Source organism: Zonotrichia leucophrys, chromosome 2 (assembly GCF_028769735.1).
Source record: "Zonotrichia leucophrys gambelii isolate GWCS_2022_RI chromosome 2, RI_Zleu_2.0, whole genome shotgun sequence".
Lineage (NCBI taxonomy): Eukaryota > Metazoa > Chordata > Aves > Passeriformes > Passerellidae > Zonotrichia > Zonotrichia leucophrys.
The window spans coordinates 83,914,288-83,932,993 of record NC_088171.1 but is presented as its reverse complement, the minus strand read 5'-3'; the positions used below and the strand labels follow the sequence as shown (position 1 = coordinate 83,932,993).

Genomic DNA, 18,706 nt, shown 5'->3' with positions numbered 1-18,706 from the left:
TGTGCTCTGCACAGTTGTATATAAATAGCTGAGATTTTTGAAGATGCTTCAGTGCAGTTGCTATACAATGCTAAACCTATACAGAGAGTAATACTTTTAGATTTAAGAAATGCTTTAAGTTTTGAGAAGATAGAACCAGATAATTCAATGCCTACAGAAAAAATAATCATTTTCACATGCAGTTTTGAATTAGAGGAGGAAAAGCTTTGGCTTGTTATTACAATATTTCTATTTTAAACTTCAGTAGTACCCCACATGTTCTCATTGTATATTCCCCACGTGCTCATTGTATGTTCCTCTAAACGTGCTTTGTATACATGCAACATAATACTCTTTGTTTATTTCTTAAAGCTCAAATCTCAACAATTGCAGTGTGTAATTGTGCTAGTTTTGACTGGGGTAGAGTCAATTTTCTTCATAGTAGCTGGTATGGGGCCATGTTTTGGATTTATGATGAAAGCTGTGTTGATAATTCCAGAGATGTTTTAGTCACTGCTCAGCAGTGCTTACAGAGCCAAGGTCTTTTCTGGTCCTCACCCCGTCCCTCCAGCAAGGAAGGGAGTGGAACACAAGAAGCTCAAGGGGGCAAAGTCAGGACAGCTGACCCCAACTAACTCAGGGGAAATCCGGCACCATTTGGAATCACGTTTGACCTAGGAAGCTGGGGAGAGAAGAAGGATGGGAACAAGGCAGGGGACATTGGAAGTGATTATTTTTAATCTTCCCAAATCACCATTACTCATGATTGGCTTTCCTGGTGATGGCTCAACACCGGCCTGCCCATAGAAAGTGGGGAATGAATTTCATGTTTCGCTTTGCTCATGTGCGTGGCTTTTGCTTTCCTGATTAAACTGTCTTTGTCTCAGCCCATCAGTTTTCTAACTTTATTCCCTCCAATTCTCTCCCCCACCCCACTGCGGGCAGTAAGTGAGCAGCTGTGTGGGGCTGAGCTGCTGGCTGGGGTTAAACTGTGATGTAAATAGTGCAGAGAGATGTTTGCTTGATACAGTGGCCTGAATTCAGCCAACATGGCTTACAGCATCCATCTTTAGTCCAGAATCAGGAGCCTTTGTCATGTGCTTTAGATGGTAACCTGCTCCATCTCTCTCCCTTACTTTCACAAGGAATGTAACCCCAAAATTACTGGGTGCACTGGTGACTGGGTGTCCACACATGATGGCTTCAGACGAGCTAACCTTCCCAATGCCAATGCTGACTGGCACCCAGCACTAATCCTGCCCTGCCCATCTCTATGATTCCCAAAACCTCTCTTGCTGGTACAACCCTCATGGAGTTTATGACTTCAGTATTGGTTTTGATGAGCACTGAACATAAGGATTATATGATTCCCCTTCAGGTCAGGTTATTTCTCTGACTCTTGGAAATGGGTTTAAAATTCAGTAGCCCAGTGAAGGGGGACAGAATGAGCATTTTGAAACACGGCCAACTAAAGCAGGGCTTTCTGGGATTTTGTTTTGAGGTTACTGTTCTGAATATGAAAGTCATAGACTAAGATCTTGATCGTACAGCAGTTGTTCTCATTTGTTGTTCATAGGCTTTTAAATGTGTACCTAAATATAGTGTATGCCAGAGGAGAGAGTTAATGTTGCTATGAGAACCTTAACCTCAGCATTTCCAAGGGTTTTATGTGTATATGTAGAGAGGAAAAAAGCAATGATCAAATACCTCACAGGATTTTTTCTTTTATAAGGAAGTACTATCTGATGCCTTGTGTCAAAGTGATCTTATCCACGTTGTATTGCTGTTACCACTGCTGTTTGTCTGAAGGGCTATTTTCCTGCATAAGCAGGAAGCAACAGAGAAGGCAAAAAGAGCCATAGGGTTGACCTATATATTTATTTCATTGCAGCAGCTGAATTTTCCATGTCTTATAAAGCTGCCTTAATGCTGCTGGGCAAGTGAAGGGGGACTGGCTGGTGCTCCAGCATGTAGATGTGGTTGACTGAGTTGCTTGCCTGTCAGGTTTGCACAGAGCATGCTTAGAGGCCTTTCTTTTTCAAAGGTTTGTTGTAACTTTAGGAAGCAAAACCTTCCTTTATTTGTTGCTTTTTCAACCAGGAAAATAGCAGTTCAAGGGTAGCCTGCAGGCTGAGCTTGAGTCTTCAGCAGCTTTGTGTTGACCGATCCTAATTGAAAGCTTCCTCATTCCTTCAGTGACTCTGACTCTGCTCTTGTGAACTGATAAGCTTTGATTATAAAAAGCTTTTAGAAAAAAGATCTCATCAAAACAGGGTTCCAGTGAAAATAGCAAGTACCTGCCTGGTACTTGGGTGCCTTCTGCAGTAAATAGCGCTTCTAGTTGTACAAGGTACATGCAAAGATTTCAGTTCCATTTTCCTTCTATGTACCTCACTGATTGTCTGAACAGTGTTGATGAGTGAAATTGGAGGATGGAAGTCAAAACTTGATTTTCTGTTTGTGCAGCTCTCAGTAATGACTTTTCAGTGTACTTTAATAGCTTTCTGTGAAGTCTCTGATCTACATCTCTTATAAAGAGAAACGCTAAAAGAACTAGTGTACTGAAACCTTTGATCTATTAGATTTCAGTCACAGGGCCTTCTGATGACTGGTGCTTCCTTCTGATATTTGGAGTCATAGCCCGGGATAACATGGTTTGGTCTACATTGATATAAATTACCCTGTTTAATTTCAGATTGTAGAATGCAAATGTAAATCTGTTTGCCACTGAAGATTTTTAGCATAACATTATGTAAAAGAGTGAATTTCTGTGATCATTGTGTATAGTTATAGGTTTTGTTTTGAAGAAAAAGGAAAGAAATAGTGTAAGAAATGGAGAAAAAATGATGTGACCATCACATGACTGTTTGGGTTTTCTGGTTTTTGTTGCTTTTTTTTTCCCTTTCACATTCCTAAAGTCTTTGCATTACTTGATACACACAAAATACTGAGTGAGGTTGAGGAACTGAGGCTGGAAGATGAAGCAGCCATGAAGATACTCAAGATATGCGACCCATTATATGAAACCTCTGAATTGATGAATATTAATGTCCTTTTAAATTTTTAATTTTTAAAGTCTTTTTTGTCTTTAGAAAAAAGAAAAGAAAAGCTTGGGGGAAGACTTCTTCCCAGAACAATGGTGCAGTCTGTTATCTGCTCCTTTGCGCTGTAAAGCACTGAATGTTCAGCCAATATAGCGCTCTGGTTGGCTTAGCATTCTTAACCTTAATTTTGAATAGAAGGTGCCTTGTGCTGCTGACGTAATTAGGGCCTTTTGTAAATCACTGTTGCAGGCAGTCTGCTGTTGCATTTCACTGCATTTCTCAGAGGGATGCAGTGCAAAAGTGTCAGGCTAACTTTTTGAACCTCTCATCAGGCTAAGTGTTTTCATTATTGGAGTATTTTATTCGAGTGAATCTTGCTTAGTTTTCCTTTGTAGATAATAAGCCCTAAATCAGTTTTGGAAATGAAACAGTGTTTCTGCTGGATGAAGTTTGAATAGGGAGCCCTTAAAGTGGGAGGTGCTTCCTTAGGAAAAAAGAAAGAGAGAAAAAGGAAAAGTGAGAGAGTTGGATTTGACCAATTGACTTCAAATTCAGTTCCCCCTATGATACAGAAATACTGTTATCTGCATCTTTTGTCACGGGAGCTGTCAGAAAGTTGGAGGTGAAGCTTTGTCGTCAAGCTGGTATTTGTGGTTATACTTCATAACTGTGCAGCGTTGTGTGGGGGCATAAAATCCCCTTACCTTCCATGTAAGCCTCTTAGAGGCTGCTGCACTCCTGCCTCTGCAGAGGCACAGGGTTTCATCTCACTTCTGCCTCTCTCCTGTCCCCTGGGGCAGGGTTCAGCCCAGGCCATTACATCCCCTCCTGATGCAGTGTTTTATATCTGTGATGTCAGTGGTGATACATGGCCTTGCACTGTCCTTGGTGGCAAACACAGCACTATTAATAAATAGTCAGTGAGGTTAACTTGCTCATCGCTGCGTTCACGCTGCCCACCCGTTGCACTCCACTCCCTGGAGTGCCTTAAGGGCCCTGTTAACACCCCAAGGGCTGTCTGGTCCCATGAATGAACATATCCATGTTTGTAACCCAATTCCATAGTGGCTGTGGTATGGGGATAGTGGGTGCTGCCTCCAGGGCCTGGCTCTCCGGAGGAGGGAACATGGCATTACAGTAGGAGTACACCAAACTGCAGTGTTGGGTATGCAGTAGTTTGAAATGCTGGGGGGCTGGCATTGGCATCAGCATGAGCTTAGACTTTGGGCAGGGAGGGGGAGGGTGGAACACGTACCCCTGACCTCTTCACTTCATACTGAGAGAGCACAGCATGAATGAGCATAAAAGACAGCTGCAGCTTTCTTCCAGTGGCCACAAGGCATTAAGGCTTTCCATGCTTGGGAACAGAGAAGAGTGTGGTGGTTGTCTTACAGCTCTCTCTTTTACACCTGCACGGGCTGGAGAGGCACCCTCAGCAAAACAGCTTTGCCTCTTCTGGGACTTGGCACTGACAGTGATCAGGTGCTGTCTGTATCACTGCCTTGTTCCCTGCACGAAAGGAAAAGAGGCGGGGTTTGCCCTCCAGGTGTTGCCAAAGTGGCGATTGCTGTGGCGTATTCCTGGTTCGGGCTCCCCGGTGAAAGCTGAGGCAGAGAGCAGAGGGCTGCGCTTCTCGTGACTAATGAATGAATGAATGATGTCACCAGGTTGGTTCCTGAAGCAGGAAATCCATCCAAAATAGTTTAGTTTCAATACAGAAAGTGCAGTTACGTGCAGAGTAAGCTGAAAGTAGAACGGAATTCTTTCACCACCAACTTTTCGGTCCGATGGCTACACTATAAAAGTAGAAGAAGAAAAAAAAAAATCAAGCGGGTGTTAGTCCCTGCCATTCCCCACTAAAAGAATCAGAATAGCTACTTTCTGTCTTGTTGCGTACTGGCTTTTCGGTGTGCCTGCCCATCCTGGGAGGAACGCGAGAGCTGCGCTCGCCGCCGCACACTGCGGTGCGATGCCCGCCGGTGTCTCGGGCACCGATCCACTCGTGTCCCCCCGTCCGGGAGTGCTGGAGTGGGCCGGCACCGCTGCGGTGCCATGCGGGGCTCTGCTGCGACACGGCGCCAGCCACACAGCAGAGGCTGGCCCTCAGGATAGAAAACAGGGGCACCCCCACGCCCAACAAATTCCTGCGTGTATGAGGATGCCTCTGGCTTGGCGAAGCGTTGGCAGGATTGCAGCCGACACATTGCACAGCACGCATGCCTTCCCCAGAGCAACCGGGATTCCCCCTCCTCTCCTTTCCGGAGCCCACTTCTGAAAGAGCTGGCTCATCCCTGCTGTCAGATGAAGCCGTTTCCTGAACGCGCGGGTTTGAGTCACTTGGGCTGGATGAGGCTTTAACTCCTCCCTCGCCGGGCTCCACTTAGTGCGTAGCCGGGGCAGCGGGGGGTGGGGGCGGCGCCGGCCGCGGCGCGGTGGCACCGCCGGGGCCCGGAGCGGAGCCGGAGCAGGGAGCGCGGAGCGGGGAGCGGGGAAAGAAGTTGAATGCCCAAGTTGCAGGCATTGATGACATCAGCGCGGGCAGGCCGGGCTGCGGGCGGGACCGGCACCGGCGCCGGGCAGCAGCGGCACACGCGTGCCGGGCTCCCCACGCCCCGCCCCGCCGCCGCCCCTGGGGTCTCCAGCGCCCCGAGGTCGTCATAAAAACCCCCCCACATTTCCTTTGTAATTCCTTTTCTTTTTTTCTTTTGAGAGGGGGGGGGTGGGGGAGGCGGGAATAATTTGGAAGTCTGATAGTGTGTGGGAAATGATTACATCAGTCGGAGGGAGGGCTAGGATTGGTCTGCACAGTGTGGTTTGATTCACTACCGCAAAGATTGCGTGTAACCCTTTGAGTGGAGCTCTGGCAGAGTTGTTTCCCTCCCCAGAAACAGTCCCCATAGCAGGGGCTACGTGACAGGTAGGGTACGGCCGCCCCTGACGCCGCCGGCACCCCGGGCGCCCAGCCGCAGGCTGCAGAGGGTCGGCGGAGGCACAGAACTAACTCTCAAGAGGCAATCCCCATTTAAAATGCCATCTTGTTCTTCCGACTGCTGCCTTTTACGTGCCGTTGAGGTAAGATTTTCCATATCGAATTACCCTCCAGGTTTTTGTTAGACTCTCCTTCTCTCGCTAGGATGCGGAGCGTTTTAAACACGGAGTTGATTTAAATCTGGGACCTGCACATTTGCCCGGAGAAATAATTTTGCGGGAAGTGTCTCTCGCTTGAGCAGAACAATGCAAAGAGGAAAGCATCTGTATAATTCAGGAGGTGGGGGAGAAGGTTCTTGACTTGTTCTCTCATCCCCGTTGATATTTAGGATGCGCAGCGTTTGCACGTTTGGTTTCAAACTACTTTCAGGCTAGGATCAAAAGAGAAGTCAGGGCAGAGAGAGAAATGTGTGGACTGTGCTAGATAATTGATTTGCCGGCAAACTGCGAGTGGGACTTCCCCACACGAAACAATCAAAAGTTAGTGGGGAACAAGAGAGTCATTTTTAATCTTTGGGGTCTTGGCCTGCTCCTCTGTGAATGTTCAGAGGCCTCCGATGGGATCGCAATGAAAATTGTGTGTGTTTGACTGGATGTGATTTCTCTCGCCCACTGTTGCCAAAGTACTCTCTCGACATTGTTTCACGTTTGCTTACCTTACACAGCTTTATACAGAACCTGCTCTCTCACTTTTCCTGTGTACGTGGTCATATTAATCCTGCTGAATCTTTGTTTAGTGCAGGGAGGTGTTGGGGAGGGGGGAGGGGAAACAGGTCTAGGGGGCATCGAGAGAAAGTGTTATAAAGTGAATCATCCATTTCATTTGTCCTGGCTGCCAAGGTGCTTGGAACCCTCACACCGAGAGGATGGTGCTTTTCTACAGTAGCTGTGTGGTTTGCCTATGTTCAGAGCTGTTGATCTGTAAGTGTACCCTTTATGTTGCAGGATGTAAAAGTCTTTAGTGAAGATGGAACAAGCAAAGTGGTCGAGATTCTAGCAGACATGACAGCCAGGGACCTCTGTCAGCTGCTCGTTTACAAAAGTCATTGTGTGGATGATAACAGCTGGACTCTAGTGGAGCATCACCCTCACCTAGGATTAGGTAGGGAATGGTCAAAGGGGTGGCATGGTTACCTGGGAACATAAAACATGTGTAATTCATATAAATGTGCTTCCAGACGGAACGTTTTCTTTTCCACTGCTTTTATTTGTACAATTAGCTGAAATCACATACGTGCTTTCTGTGTATTACAATTTGATGTGTTAAGCGTTTAAACCATTTAAAGTCCTTCCCTTATTTCCCATCCTCTGTTTTTTTATTATAAAAAAAAAGGAAGAATTGTCTAATCTTCACGCTAGCACTCTGTTGCTACCTTGCTGTGTCTGAAGCTATTGCAAATAAACAGCTTAGGCAAATTAAGCTTGATCCTTGGAGTACGGTCCTGTGAAACAGCTCAGCTCATCACCAGCTGGGAGACCTGGGTGAACAGACTCAGCCTTCCATACCTACAGTAATGCCCATGAAAGCTAGACATGCTGAGCTGGGGGAGGGGGTTGGCTAAACTTAACTCCAGGCAGGGGAAAAATGGTGGCACCACCCGCAAATCCATGGGCAATTTCTGGACCAGCGGTGGTATCTGCTCTCCAGGCAGCAGCTCCTCCACCTGATTGAAATTAAGGTGTCATGGTTACAGTTTCAAGAAGGCAGCAAGAGGAAGAACCGTGGGGAATTAAATAACGCCGTGAATTGGTTTAATTACAGTACCTGAAACGATCTCATGTTATTCAGTCTTGCTTTTCCTGTTATTTTGTGGCACTGATTAGTTACAGGGTTCTGCTGTGCAGCTTGCAACAGCGTATCGCCCAGATAACGCTTTCTGTAATTCTCCATGGCATACAATAACGCTTTAAAAAGTGTAGCATTTGGAGTATTAGTCGATATACTTCATGGGGAATGTTTTTTCTAGAAAACAGAGGAAGGCAAATCATAAGCTGCAATCGCCAGCACTGGAATTGTGAATGCTATCTGTACCTAGCAGAGGGGGTTTTATGTCTAAAAATGTAATTCAGAACCCTTACGAATAAAAAAAGGAAATGATTTGCTGGAAATGTGATGCCCTAAACCAATACTGTTAAACACTAATAAATTCACTGCTCTGCAGACTGACACTTTAAAAAAACCCAAACATGTAAGATATCCTGATTAGCTTATGGTTTTATTATCTCTCCTAATGTAGAAATATATGAAAATATTAACATGAAACACTCTCTGGTCTGTTTCTATGATATACTTTCAATTCTGAGGACATAGGATGAGGTGAAGAATTAAGGTATAAATTACAGAATCTTTATCTCCGTAGCTTAATACGCCACATGCGCTTCCAAAAACCTTTACAAATATTCAGTTTTATCAATGCTCATTAAACTACCAGGCTCTCTTTTTCTATATTCTCTTTCCCATCATTGCTGATTACCAAGGTATTGTGTAAACAGAAGCCTTCTCCTTTGTAACCAACATCCTTCTCCTGCCAGATTCATTCAATGATGCCACAATTCAGTGTTTGTGACATCACAATAGCTTCCATGGTGACTAATTGTGCTGTCAAACTCTGGTGTGTGACATCTCTGAATGAATCGGGCAGGAGGCTGATTAGGAAATCAAAAGCTTCTGTTTACACACAAATAACTTGGTAATTAACAATGATGGGAAAAGAGCAAGATACTTATCGGGCTGCATTTATATACATAGGGACCTGCCTGCCTTGGACCTCTGTCTCACACTGAAGCACAAAGCGGGCCCCCAGAGATGTGGGGTGTGCAGGTTGGGGCTTCAGCAGCCACCAAACTTGGTTCCACAGGGACGGCCCAAGGGCTCTCTCCTGTAGGCCACAAAGTGGATCTGTGTGAGAAGAAATGCAGCCTTCGGGGGTGTAAAGCCAACAGACAAAAATATTTAAAGAATTTAAAAAAATGTAATTATACAGATTTCACATATTTGAAAGGATGAGGACAGAAAAGGGAATAAATTAGTTCATTTAACAGGAGACAACATTATCCAGTTTATTGAATTTGGGGTCTTTAGTATACATACTCAATAAACTTTAAATACCAACTTTCATGCTTCCACCAGGTTTGGTCGCAGTTTGAATTTTTTATTATTTGGCTGCTTCTTCCTAGCTCTTCTGTAGCTTACATGCTTTCCTGTAATTTGGAGACTGTCAGATCAAGGTAGTAGTGCGACCGCAACCTGGATGAAGTTATCAGGCATCTGATGGTCCATATTTGTTCCTCTAGATAAAAGATTGCTAGTATAAGTATGAAACAATGGTTAATAAATACATAGTGTCAAGAGAAATATGGTTAAAGAGCAGTCAGAACTGTGTTTCTAGAAGACATTATTTCTTATATAATACATCCTTGCTGACTTAATGCTCTAGGTGGTAGTCTTGAAGCCCACAAAAAGAGAGGAGTTCCTTCATTTAGTTCACTGTGTTTTTTTCCTCCCTGTCTTTTGCCTAATAGTACTCTCCAAAAGAGCTTGGTTTGCAGAACCAATTCATTGTTTTACTATTGGACAGACTGAGGACAAGATGAAATTTTTGATGCCAGCTGCATATTTATCATTGCTTTGGTCTTTGAGGTCTCACTTTGTAAGGAGGCTCCACCTCACTGTTCACTTCACACACATAGCCAGGTATATTCCAAATAAAATGTGTGCTTACACATGACTTTAAACAGCTATTTGACTGCACAAAATATTTGTGTTCTCACTGGAGGCAATGGTGCGACAATTTGCCGGCAGACTTTCTTGATTTGACATTTGAAAGTGGTTCCTGCTGCACCGTACCACTAATATCTAAAGCACATTGTAGTCAATGTTTAAGCAGTCTATGAAATTTGAATTGGTCCCATTATTTAATTTGCTACTATAAGTATACCTAACTATATTTATAAATACCACATTTATAAAATTTGGTATTCTCCCTATGTTCTATTCCATACTTAACTATCATCAGTTTAGGACAAGAACAGAGAGCTATGTATTGGACATTAACAAAAATAATAATGGTGAAAACATTCATGTGATTATATGTGCCTGGACACTGAAAGAATCCTTCCCTACCTACACACTTCATGTTTTGAGTTCCAGAATTGACTGTACACCATACTAAATACAATTCAAGCAGGAGAGAATGTAGAGGACTGAAATATGTGAGGGTTAGAAGAAAGCATTGTTGCAGTTTTGTACCTAGATATTTTGTTAAGATGCATTGATTTTCTTTAATATGAGTGAATTAAAAGTGGAACAGTGAAGCACAGCGCTTGCTTAAATGCAAAATCAGTGCGGACTCTTTGATCCAGGGGTCCACCTGTCATTTGTAGTGGTTCTCCGATTGGGAATTTTGGGCTATGCCTGTGAGTTGTTCATGATGGAATCCAGCTCCTTTTCCCACCTTGTATCACTGCTGCAGTTCAGTAGAAGTTCTGATAATAATGCAGATTAACTTGGGTGGGGTAGGGGAAAAGTCTGTTCCAGGAAGCATGCAGAGGAGACTGAGTGGAGCCTATCAGATAAACTGGAAGCACACATTTCTGGTCACTTCAACAGCAATGCCACTTGAAGACAGACTGACCTATTGAGCTGAACTTAACAGGCTGACATCTGTGCTTCTAGTTTTGTAGCAGGAAGCTCAAAGCAGGGCTGAGGCTGAGTTGCTCATGTGTCAAGTTCATCCCATTTGTACCAACCGAGTGCAAATTACCAAGCACTTCCCAAGTGTATGTATTACTATGAAGTATTAGCAAAGTAACCAAGACTAGTTTCTTTTTTTTACATGCACGTGCTATGAAATGCTGCACCTTTTCTCCAAGATGGCTTTGACCATCAAAATGAAAATATAAACATTAAATCAGCGGGAGTGTCACCACAGAATCTCAGAAGGGTTTTGGTGTAGTAACAGAATACATCTAGGTCAGTTGTCTAAAGCATCCAAGAAACAGGCACTAAGTATATTTACACAAACTAAACATTGAAATATAAAACCAATTGACAAATGTTCATCTGTACTTCATTTCCTCAGAACAAAATAAAGAGTTTGTCCCTGACAAGCAATTTTTAATGTGTTAGGAAAGCAAAGACCACAACTTTGGGTGGTGGCAGAACTAGACTGTAACAGGACATGTGATCTTTCGGGGTTCATGCTGTGATAAAGCTTTGTATCAATGTAATTAAATGTTTTTTGGAGGAAGCATAATTTAAAAAATAGGCCCTTCACCCTCATAGGCCCACAGTCTTCATCACAATGTGGAGGAGATTTGACTTCACCAGTTGCTTAAAAACCATGGTAGTAGCACCAGATTAGCAATACCTGAAACTTTACCTCCAAAGCCCCTAGAAATGTGTAGGTTTAGGTGATGAATGCTGAGGTGGTGCCAAATGTCTTTTGCTAACAGCCTCCCTGTAGCAGTACTGTTGTGCACATTAGTCAAAGAACTATCCCTTCAAAGTGCTGTTACACCTGATGCACTAAGACACAGCTCTTTGTTTGAGAGCAGCCCACTATGGAGGTTTTTCAATGTTAACCCCTTTGAAAACACAATTTAGAGCAAGGCTGGACGTCACAAGTGCACAGTAAATGCTGAAGTCGTCAATGAGCTGGTGATGACTGACAGCCTAAGTGAAAGAGAAAATGATCATGGGATCATTCAGTCATAGGTTAAATTTTCAATCAAAGAATACCACATAATCTGCTGTGTTCAGCAAGTCAAGTAATATTCCAGAGCTTGCTCTTTTTGGGATGCAAATGACTGCTTGCTTTCTATCCTGAAATCACCCCAAGAGAACTTGGATGGCACTCTGGCATTTCTTACTGTAGGAATACAAGCATTGCAGGAACACAAAGTGGGTAAGGTACTCTCCAAACTTCTTTGGTCAGCAAGTCACAGGAATTTTGTTTAAAGTTTTGCAAAAGTTATGTTTTGTTTGACCTAATTTTTAAATATTGTATTACATAAGGCATGAAAGCACTGACTAGTTAAAACTTTTGAAAAATACCTAAATATTTTCTGAGAAAGTTCTGAAGACTTGTCAAGATAATGAGTTCATTAAGTAGTGCACACTTAGCCTGTTGCCTTCTTTCGAGTTACTGCTTTCAGTGAATTGGGTTTGTTAAGCTATCTCTTCATGCTTTGATGTGCCATTCTTTTGACCAGAGAAGTGGTGGTTATGGGCAGTTACCTTGTAACCAAATCTAGAGCAGAAAATTGCCCTGTCATGTGTACAAAACATTTGTCTCTGTCAGTATTCCTGTAAAGTAGATCCTGTGACCTCTTTCATAATAAACCCCATTGTCTAGCATCTACAATAAAGGCCTGAAGTTCACCTTGAAATAGACTGGTTTTATAGAGTGTGATCAAATACAACACTGTATTTCTGTGATAGTTCAGGACCTAACAGTGGCCTTTCTGTAACTTTTTTCCCCCTTAAACCTGTCCACCTTGCCAGTTCCACAGCACACAACCAGTGCCAAAAGAAGAGGTTTGTCTGTATTATTGTAGCTACTGCACACACAAAAAATCTATTCCTTTCTCAAAAGTCTGTGCTTATGAAGCCCTGATGTAGGAATTCCTTGAAGAACACTGTCATGTAATGTTCAGCTTTGTAATACATTGCAAAGTAAAGTATTGCCTCATGGCAGTATGGTTTGAAAGTTAGAATGTGTTTTGTTAATTTCTTAAAAGGTAATGGAATTACACTGGGTTGTTTTAACTTCTGTTCTTAGCTGGTCTCACTCCTGCTGGTTGGCTGTGTGTTAACATGGTGTTCTTTTTCCACAGAGAGGTGCCTGGAAGATCATGAGCTCATAGTTCAAGTTGAATCCACCATGGGAAGCGAAAGTAAATTTTTGTTCAGGAAGAATTACGCAAAATACGAATTTTTCAAAAATCCCATGGTGAGTCTCATTACTTAGTTGTTTACACCACAGAGGGCTGGATTGCAATAACATTGCTGGGCACTGTTATGTCTTAAACATTTTTTATAAAAAGAACAGGCAACCAACTAAGAGAATTCTTTCCAAAGAAATTTTAACCAATGTTTAAATTCCTTGTACTTTCCTCCTAGCCTAAAAACCTCAAGTGTTTTCAAAATGTTGTTTCAAAATGTCTGTAGTTACATTGGAGAGTGACCAAGATAGGGAAATTTTTATTAGTTCAAGAAAAACAATCAGAAGCGCAATTTACTCATTATCGTCAAAGTTCCTTGATTCAAAGAAAATTCATCACATAACAAGCAGTATCCAAACCTTTTCATTTCTGACTGTAATAGTTAATAAAACAACAAACCCATCTGGGTGACCCCTAAAGCACTTACTCCATACAAGGAATTTCACTGTTTCACCTATGGCTGTGCTTTACTGGTGTTCTCTGCCACCTTTACTGATCACCGTAGCTTGTCCTCTCTGTATCCCTGGTATACCCATGCTTGAAAACTACTGCATGCCATACCTATTCCTGGATTTCTAGGATCCTTTGAATGTTGTCATTTTGAGCTGGTTACTGTGTAACTGCTCATCTGAGGAAGACTTTTTCACATTTTATCCAAACAATTATGTTGGAGCAGACTGTTGTCATGAACCACCCTCAGCTGGTGCAACCTATTGAGATAGCTGAGGAAGGGTGATCCAGAGGTGGTTAGGTAAGAACAGATTTTGGGTCAGTCAGGCATCTGGCGTATGAGAAGGAAAAAAGATACACAAGGTCATGTTTAAACACATTGCTGAAGTGACTGTGGGTGATAAATTCATTCCTTTGCTCGTAGACGCAAGTGCACAGTTGCTGCATCTTCACACGTGTGCTTGCATGTACATTTGTCATCTGCTGGTGCTTGTTTCAGAGTCTGTGCCTTGACTTACTCTGTGAAGCGTTTCTGTACATGGAGTGTTCCTAGTTTTTCACTTCTGTTGATCTCACCATCTGATAACCCATGAACATCTGAGCGTTGTACAGAAGTTTTGGTATCATAGGAGCTAGAGCATTAGTTTCATGTGGTATATTTTAATTAATAACAGAGCATGGGAGTAAAACCCAGAATGCTTGGCATTCAGTCCCAGGCTCCTGCAATCACAGAATAAATCATTCTTGTGGTGTAAGAATGCGAAGGCTCCCTATCCGTTGCATTAGCTGTTGCCATATGGCACTGTTTCTACTCAAGAGAGGCTGGTAAATGTTAGCTTTCATAACTCATTGTGCAACTTACCTGGCAGAAGGGTGATCCCTCCTCAGCCCTTCTCTTTATGCCCTAAAGACTAAAATTTATATTGCCGGAAGAGTGACAAATGTTCTAAACTGGAAATGTTTTTGTTGTGATTCATCTTGTTATAATCAGTCATTGTTTTATTTCAGGCATTTCGGATGTCTTCATGCTTCAAATAATGTTTAAAAACTTCAAGAATGATTTCCTGACATTGCTGTGTATAGTAAATTCAGTGTACCAAATTATACAGGAATTTTAAAACATAGCAGATTAAAGGGGAACTGGAGGAATAAATCTGAAATCAAGTCATTGGTCCAATAAGCAAGGAGTCACTGCATACTCAACTTGCAGGACCATTCATCCTTATCTTCCCAAGAAAGTAGAGGCTGTTAGAGATCCCCAAAAGTCCTTGGTAGAAGAGGAAGTGAGAGGAAAATGCACTTAGGAAATGCTGCATATCAGATATTTTAAAAACTCACAATCTGTCTGCATGGGCATCTGGTGAGCAGAAGGAGGGGAAGAACTGCACTTGAAAAGCCCTAGTATTACCTTCTGTGTCAGGGGATCTCCAAATTGATTTAATAGTGATAGTTCCAAAAAATTAATGACTGGAAGAAAATGTCACTAGTTCTCTGTAAGTGTTTAAATATAATGTGATTTCCAATTATCTTCTTTTTGTGTCTAGAATTTCTTTCCCGAACAAATGGTTGCCTGGTGCCAGCAAACAAATGGCAGTATCCCACAGTCACAACTTTTGCAGGTACTGTAAATTATCTGTATGGACAAAGAAGGTGGAGGGGAAGGGGTTGAGAGGCAGTCAGGAAGGAAGAGAATTCAAAGGTGTGGAAAATAGTCAGAGAAAGACCAGTATAGTGAAATAGCACATGGGGCTAATGTCAAATACCTGACAAAGATCTTGACCAGTGGCATTGAGGTGCAAATTGTAAACACAAAGTATTCATAACTATGGTCATACATTTTTGTTCCATTAATACTCAGCTTACTCTGTGGGTATCTGGTTTAGCCACCTGTTGTTACTCACTAACAGCCTTGGCAGGAATACTTCTAGAAAAACAAATATACCTTTTATAAAAGGCAGAACAGAAGTACTCTTCTGTACTCCACATCATAGCACAGGAGAAAGTGTAAAAATGCAGGTGGATATTAGAAGATGAGTTTGAGATGATGAGAGCTTTTGCTTTTGCTTTTTGTGTCCCATGTTTGTGCCTGCCAAGAATTAACAATAAGGACCAACTTCCCCATGGTTCAGCCAACCAGCTGCTCTTTTGTGTAGAAAAATAATGCCCTAAGAAGTAAGTGCAAGTAGGAATTTGTACACAGTATTTGCAAAGTAATCCCATTTAAAGCTCCCCAGGTTAAATTGCAGGGGTGTGTTCCTTATGCATATGTGTTGGTAGAGTTGTGCAATCTGTGTGGTGGTGGTGGCATGTGTGCTGCACTTGTGCTGAAGTTCTGGTGTCACTCTACAGTTTCTTGTTTGCTCATAAAGGAATGGAAGTGGTGCATAGTTGGTTGGCCTTCAAGGATGGTGCTGGAGAATGAGCTACCCCTCTGACCAGTAACTGATTCACTTAAATCTCTCAATTTTTAGCACTCCAATCTAAGGCCCATAGTCTATAAATCCTTTTCACTTCACTTGTTTTCTCAACCTTTGGACATTCAACTCCAGAGCAAAATTAAAACACAATTTATTAAAGAAGTACTGCACTAAGAACATATGACCATGATGCCTGGAGGACAGTATCATGAATAACAGGCAAATCATAAAGCAGAAGCACAAATGTATGAAGAATATAAGCATACGAGTAACTGATTTTAGCTTGATTTCTGTCATTTTGCAAATATACACTAACTCTCTGTTAAGACAAGTTTCCACTCACTTTTGATCCAGTGCATTCATTCTGTCCCATAACATGCCAAAGTCCATTAAAATCTGGTTCCGCATTCACTGAGAAAAATTTAAAATATTAGCATCCACTTACATCTGGGAAACATTCAAACAAAAAAAATGAAGCCAATTTCCGGAATTATAAATGAAAGTCATGTGCAGTGAGGTTGTAATCAGGAACCAAAACTGGCATGGACTGGCATTGCCATAGACTGGTAGAAAGAGAGGTCTTCACACCTTGGGCCCTTCTTCCTGTAATTAAAATGGAGAATTGAATTTGCTAGTTAATACAAGCAGCAGGACTCCCAAAAAGAGCAAGATGTCCTTGAAGATGGAAAAGTTTTGAGGGTAACTCAAGTGGTAGCAAAAGGAAAACCTTACAGCCTCGTGAGGTATGAGTTTGCTTCTGGGAAGGCTCAGGAAGGTACAGTCCTGAAGAAGCAAAAGTCTTGGAGGTTAACAACACAAGAGGGTGGGGGAAAGAGGGTGAGCATATTCCCTCTAGTTCATTGTTTACCCATAAAAAACTATTTTTGTTAAAATTTTTATATTAAGTACTTCTTTTGAGAAACACACAACCATCTTTCAGAATTTCAATGGCAGTTGTAATTTATCCAAGGTAAACCTCCTGCAGCCTAGTAGTCATTAAGCACGTTGCATCTGAGGCCACCTTAGACACTGACCCATTTCGCTGGTTTTAATTATACACATGACAGGGAAGAATATTAAATATCATCTCATTATATCATATGCTTCATTAAGAGCAAGTATTTTTAGTCATGACAATAGCATTAAAATCAGTGGTATCTGTTTTCCCTAGTCTTGACCTGGCTATAACATGCAAAAAAACTTGCCATATTAGTTTACTTTTGTTTTAACTGACTGGACAAAAAGAATCTGTTCTCCTTTTGGTCTTTCCCTTTCACAGCTGACCAGTGTATTCATAGTACAAACAGCAAGAAAATTGATTGTTCTTTCCCATTCTGTTAGATGAGATGAGGAGGAGCACTGGAAAAAAATAGGGCTTAATGGAAGTAAGAATTCTGTCACAGGACGCTGGTTTTGGTTTTGTTTCCTATGGGCAATGTCCATACCAAAACACAACTTTGAAGAATTGCTGAGACATCTAGGCTAACCAGGTTTATGCATTTTTCTTCATACTTATTGAATTTATTAATTTGGTATTTAACCTAATGATTGAGCACTCTGTCATTTAAAAACCTGGCCTGTTGTAATAAGGGAGCAGTCCATCAGTTGTCCTACCATAATTAATTCTTCCTTCCTGTGATATATCACAAATCAAATTATTTTGTATATGGTTCCTCTACTTATGTCAAGAAGTTAAATGCTTTTCAATCCTGAGGTCTGGTATAATTGCTGGCACTTACTTGACTGCTCTACATTTCATTTTCAGTTAAATACCCTGTTGTCTGTTATACCTCTTGTCTTGGGACAGCTTGAAATCCCTAAATAGGCTCTTCCTTTCAAAAAGTTGAGGATAAAGATGGAAATTTTGGCCAATGTTTCCAAGCTGGGCAATTTGCCAAAATTGCTGTGACAAGGTATTATTTTAAGAATTAATAAGCTTACTCTCTCCCCCTTCAGGCCAGGTGCAAGATGAATGGGAATACAGAGAAGCAGTAGCTTTTCTGAGATTTAAGTCTTGGTGCAGGGAATAGGAAGGTGTCAGTTGCAGGAGGAGATGGCCAGCTAGATGCAATGGATGAGCAGGAATATACATTTTGATTGTAAATCAGATTAAACATCTAGGTCAGTTTAAGTCTAGTGTGAAACTGCACCTCAAGTCAGCAAAGTGATTTGCCATTTCATTCTCCATCCTGCAAATACAGTGACAATTTTACAATTCATCCATAGGATACAATGTTCATCTACATTTTCCTCTCCAACAGAACTTTTTAAACTCCAGTAGCTGCCCTGAAATTCAAGGTTTCTTGCATGTGAAAGAGCTGGGTAGGAAATCATGGAAGAAACTGTTTATGTGTTTGAGGAGATCAGGACTTTATTGTTCTACAAAAGGAACTTCAAAGGTAAGATTAAAAAAGAAGTTGCACAATACTAGCATGTGAAAGCATTTTCTGCTTTTACAGTGGGTATTTTTTGCTGTTTTTTAAAAATCTCCACACAGTGTTCCCATTTTTTGTTCCACAGAAAAGGATGAGTAAGGCATGATCAAATGACAGTTGAGCCCTGGGCTTTCATTTCAATGCATAAACACAGCCACAGAGTTTCATTACAAAATAAAACCAAACCAGCCAGGCAACATCATTGTGGCCACTAAAGTTGTGCTAACCTTCAGATTTCTCTGGACCAATGTAATAGGCCAGGCCATTTTTAATGGGGGGTTTGCATAAGCATTTTGTGAGCTTCCTGTACTGAGCACTTTCTGCTGGTAGGCTGGTATTGAAGGGGTGTGTGCCATGGCCACTGGAGGCTGCCTGGGAGAGGAGCAGTGTTCATGCACTGCCCTCTGTTGGAGGCTGGGCTGGAGAGACTACAGAGCTTGCACATCTT

At 42.1% G+C, this 18,706-nt stretch overlaps 1 protein-coding gene across 3 annotated transcripts in view; it reads left to right on the top strand.

Annotated features, from left to right (window-relative positions):
* GRB10 (growth factor receptor bound protein 10) overlaps positions 1–18,706 on the top strand; it is a 145,727-nt gene that overhangs the window by 114,549 nt on the left and 12,472 nt on the right. For all 3 annotated transcript variants that reach the window (XM_064705570.1, XM_064705571.1, XM_064705572.1), the window contains 4 exons: positions 6,957–7,113; positions 12,849–12,964; positions 14,951–15,025; positions 18,085–18,222. In XM_064705570.1, the coding sequence (XP_064561640.1) occupies positions 6,957–7,113; positions 12,849–12,964; positions 14,951–15,025; positions 18,085–18,222 (486 nt within the window). The remainder of the gene's footprint in view (positions 1–6,956; positions 7,114–12,848; positions 12,965–14,950; positions 15,026–18,084; positions 18,223–18,706) is intronic.